Source organism: Lactuca saligna, chromosome 8, assembly GCF_052625555.1.
Source record: "Lactuca saligna cultivar CGN05327 chromosome 8, ASM5262555v1, whole genome shotgun sequence".
Lineage (NCBI taxonomy): Eukaryota > Viridiplantae > Streptophyta > Magnoliopsida > Asterales > Asteraceae > Lactuca > Lactuca saligna.
Genome location: NC_136424.1, coordinates 1,149,152 through 1,153,982, shown reverse-complemented (window position 1 = coordinate 1,153,982; position 4,831 = coordinate 1,149,152). Strand labels below are relative to the sequence as shown.

General features: G+C 26.8%; 1 protein-coding gene across 2 annotated transcripts; it reads right to left on the bottom strand.

Moving 5' to 3' along the window:
- Positions 1-1,398: 1,398 nt before the first annotated feature.
- On the bottom strand, positions 1,399-3,425 carry LOC145012668 (UPF0426 protein At1g28150, chloroplastic). 2 transcript variants are annotated; one of them, XM_078971467.1, is made up of 3 exons: positions 3,220-3,425; positions 2,916-3,044; positions 1,399-1,694 (listed from the first exon to the last, which is right to left on the bottom strand). In XM_078971467.1, exons 1-3 carry the CDS (start codon positions 3,259-3,261, stop codon positions 1,488-1,490), a joined length of 378 nt encoding a protein of 125 aa, XP_078827593.1. In that variant the 5' UTR covers positions 3,262-3,425; the 3' UTR covers positions 1,399-1,487. The 2 variants fall into 2 exon arrangements, with proteins under 2 accessions (XP_078827593.1, XP_078827594.1); XM_078971468.1 differs by having other exon boundaries at positions 1,399-1,673; positions 3,220-3,422.
- Positions 3,426-4,831: the final 1,406 nt, after the last annotated feature.

Below are 4,831 nucleotides of genomic sequence, written 5' to 3'. Positions count from 1 at the left end.
GCAAATGGTTAGATAGGGCTATAAGCCTAAAATCTACCAAAATGTTAATTCGAAGTTGTATGTCTTTTGTGCCATTTGGGCTAAAGCTTTACTGATGTATATCAAGAATGGAAATTGTTATGTCTCATTGATTGTATATCTTTAAATCAAATCAATGATTGATATGGAATGTTTGTCACGTGATTCACATATGCCCTTGTTATTCCTTGTTCCTCTTTGCTTCTGCCATATTGAAGTATATATATGGCATAACATTATATTGTATCTATTATTGAACTCACTAAGCGTCACCGCTTACCCTCTCAATGTTTAACAAATTGGAGGATATAAGCATCCAGTATAGTTATATATTGGTAGAAGATTTTTGAATAGTTTGAAACTATTGTATCGATAGAAGCTTATGAATAGTTTGAAACTATTGTATTTTACATTCCCATAGGTATAAAACTATAGAATCCTGGGAAGTAATGTAATATATAACACTTTAAATTAGTCAGTTTGTATCCAGTAGTTTATAACCTCTTTATCAATGTAAAATATTGTTTTTATGAATATGCAAGTAGCATGTGTTAGGGTAACTATATTGTTATGTATGAAAGTTTGGGTCTTTCATAAATACGAAAGTTAGCGTCTTTCAACTGATCGGAGCTTTTCCACATTGTGAATGTTAAAATTTGAAATATTTACAATTTAGATTCATAGTGTGAATTTACACTGATCGAGATTTTTTTTGTGAACCTTCTCAGATTCACAGTGTGTATAATAGTAATTCAGATTTTCAATATGAATCTGAACTGTTCGAGATTTTTCATATTGTGAATGTTAAAAATTGAAATATTTACGATTTAGATTCACAGTGTAAATCTACATTGTTCGAAGTTTTTTTTTTTTTTTTTTTTTTTTTTTTTTTTTAAATCTGTGTTGATGTTTATTAATAGAGTACAAAAAATTAATATTTTGGTATAATTAATTTTTTTGGATAAAAATAAACTTAAATATTGAAAAAACTAAGAAAATTAAGTGGGGTTTTTTCGAAAAAAAAAATTCGTTTTTTTATATATCATCATGGATCTCTATGGAAAGAGTACGAAAAATCGTGAACGGTATATTCGGTTTTTTTTTTCGACAAAAAAATTAGTCTAAAAAAATTTTAAATGAAAAAAAGAAACTGAATTTTGTTATAATCCAATGCATGTACATCCATTTTAAAAGTTTAGAACCCTTCATTTTGTCGTTGATCGCTTTGAATTCCGATTTTTGGATTGGTTCCTTTGTTCTCTATTGAACTTTTCCCTATGTGTGTGTGTGTGTGTGTATATATATATATATATATATATATATATATATATATATATATATATATATATATATATATTATCGAAGAATGACACATACACATACACATAAACATACACCATTGATTTATAGTAGTTGAGATTTAAGAAGTGATTTTTAATGTTTGATTTTACACACCAGAATATGAATATCTATTCAATCTGTATCTGCTGGGGGGATTCTTGTGATTTAATAGGATCAGATTCGTCTTCTCCTTCTTCGTCTGCAGACATCCCAGAGGCTTCCACAGTCCTGCTGATCCATTCCTTAAGCGGATCTTCATTCAAATCCAGCCTCAGAAGCCCTGCAAACATCCCACCCATGAAAGCAACAGGCTCCTGCATGTATTTGTATTTCTTCTACTTTTTTTAAATCAAACAAAACCAAAACCCAACAACTCAGCTACTTTTGGATAATATCCACTTAACATGAACACGATTGTGGGATTTTTTCTTAAGCTGGCACTTTTTTTTTTTTTTTTTTTTTTTTCTTTTTAATAAGAGATAAAAACAAAAAAGTTAGATTTCATAGGAAATTTACATCCTATTTTGTAGTCTCGGTTTCCATCATTAACAATAACATCCTTCTCAATGAAGACACCATTTGCCTAATATCCGTGTCAATCACCACTTGAACACAATTTAAACAACCCAAATTATGTTGTTGTTCTAAATTTAAAATCTATATCTATCTAACCACCATTAATTAATTCATTACCACCACATCCACATCATGTATAGTGTATACAGTTAACTTCTTTTGTATCTATTCAACAAACTAGAAAGTACATAGTAAAATCAGCCATCTAAAAGTTTAAAATTTGGATCTTTTCCATGTTTTCTAAAGTTCAAACTGATTTTTTTTTCCAACTTTGTTTAAAGTAAAGCCTGGTCATAGTTTTTACTTTTTAGGGCTTGGCTAAGGTAATATATGAATTTTAAGAAAATATAAGGTTGTATTTGAGTAAGGATGTGTAAGGTGAATAATATTATAACTATGATCACAATTAAAGGGTTTTAGATGGATGCTTAATACTTTACAAGGATTTTGTAAAGTAAAAAGTTATCACTAATAAACTATACATTTTATTTACATATTATATAAAAAACTCATTCCATTAAAAAAATCGAAACTATGTTATACTTAACATCAACTAGTTTTTTTCCTGGATTTCTTAATCGAGTACATCCCTCACTGATTAATTAATTCTAAATTCAATATATATGTGGTTCGGATTAGATGATTTCATGATGAATTGGTACCAAATTTTATGAGGAATTCAAGAATAATTGTAGTAAATTGGTAGAAACATGTCATGAATAGCTTCAGGAATGGAAGTAGTAAATTGATTATAAAACATAAAAGGTACGCAGTTTCCATAATGTCATAGAACGGATCAATGGGATCATTATCATTACTCACATAAACAAAAAAGAAAAAAGCAATTGCGCATAACAACCAAAATCAATTATAACAGATATTAAATAATAATAATAATAATAATAGTACTAGTAGTAATAGATAGAAACAAGTGTTCAATTAAACAAATGTGTTATGAAAATCAAAATAACAAAGATTACCTTTAAAGCTTTTTTAAGAATACGCTCATCGGAAGGATTGAGGAAAAATGCTTTGGCCCCAAAATCATTAGTACAGTTGATAGACATTCTTCTTACTTGCTTTCGACCAACAGTTCTCACCGATTTCCACTGTTAGATTTTGACACAACCACAATTTCATCAACTAGTCTACGGAATTCCAGCTCAATTCTCAATTGAAACGAGTCTTTCATCCCTTACAATTGAAATTTATAACCGACCAGGCTTGAAAACAAACTTACGGGAGATTTAAGGAAGATAGCAAGATATGGATAGAGAATGTTACCGATGCGCATGATGGAAGAGGAATCAGAGACAACGACGACATCTTTCACCCTGCTGATGCTTTGATTTTCCTTTCTTAAACCTGATACCAACCGACTCTTTCTTCCTAACTCAGAAAAAGCCCTAATTTTGTTTTAATCTTTAACTTTTCCCTCTTATCGTCCCCAGCAGCTTCCACGACAATGCGTTATTACTTTGCTTATCCTTACCCAATTTATATGAAGGGGGTGTTTGGGATTGTTTATTAAATTCTAAAACTAAAAATAATTTTGACAAGATAATATTGTAAAAATGGTTATAGTTTTTGGTTCAAAACCAATTATTGGTGTATTAATTGTCCAATTTTAGATACTTTAGGTGGTTTTGTTTATTATGGTTATATTTTCTTGTGTTTTTGTTTATTATGGTTATATTTTCTTGTGTTTTTGTTTTATATCCCATCTAAAATGATTAATATGCCCCTTAAATAATATTTTAATTTTTTTTATTTATTTTCTTATTCTTATAATAAAATGAAGTTATAACTTTTTTTTCCTCTTTGAAAATAAAATTATTAAAATTTATTTATGTACAAAATGAGTATAATCATGAAATTTTGAATTTTTGTTTTATATTTTAAAAAAACTCAGGAAAAGAATCTTAAAAAATTATAAAAAAAAATTTAAAGAATGCTTATATTCACAACTCTAATGACTTTGTAAAAAGTTTTTTTTTTAAAAAAAATAAGATGTTTTAGATACCAAACATGATTTTAAAATATTAAAAGTTTAAAAAAAAAAAATACTAAACGTAATATGATACAGATAGATATGATTCCAAATATTTATGATTTAAAAAAATTATGATTTAATATGTTTCTGATCTTTTACTTGTTATTTTCTAAAAATATTATGATTCAAATATTTGATGATCGTTAATTAATGTATCTTTTATGATTAAAAATTGCATGATTCAAAAAAAATATAATAAACCAAATGTTGTATTGAAAAAAAAAAAACTTTATTTAATTCAATATATTATGATCCAAAATCATATGATTACTATGATTCAAAATAATATGATCCAAAATTTTATGATTCATAATGATATGATCCAAAAATGTATGATGTATAATGTAGTTATGATTCAAAAAAATTTATAATGGTTAAACAACACAAACTCAAACCAATATTTAATTGAAAATATTATAAAAAATTTAAAAAGAAAAGAAAAAAAGAAAAAAGAAACGAAAAAAATAGAAAAACTGAAAAACCAAATATATTGATCAAAAAAAGTTATTATTATTTTTTTAAGTAAACAAAATAAAAACCAAAAAATTGAAAAAAAAAAAACTTAAAAACTGAATATACTATTACCTAAACAAAAAAATGTAAATATTAAAAAAATAAAATAAAATAAAAAAAGATAAAAAGGGAAAAAACGAGAAGGAAAAGAAAAACTCATTTAAATGAGGTTCCATGGACGTTCGTCACACAATATTATTCTCTCGTGTCCGTATTACGTTCTATGGGCGTGCATCACGTACGAACTCATTACGACCAAGTAAATAAGTTTGACGTTTGTGTCATTGACAAAATGATTTGTAAAGTATAGTCATTGTGGTTTCTACCAAC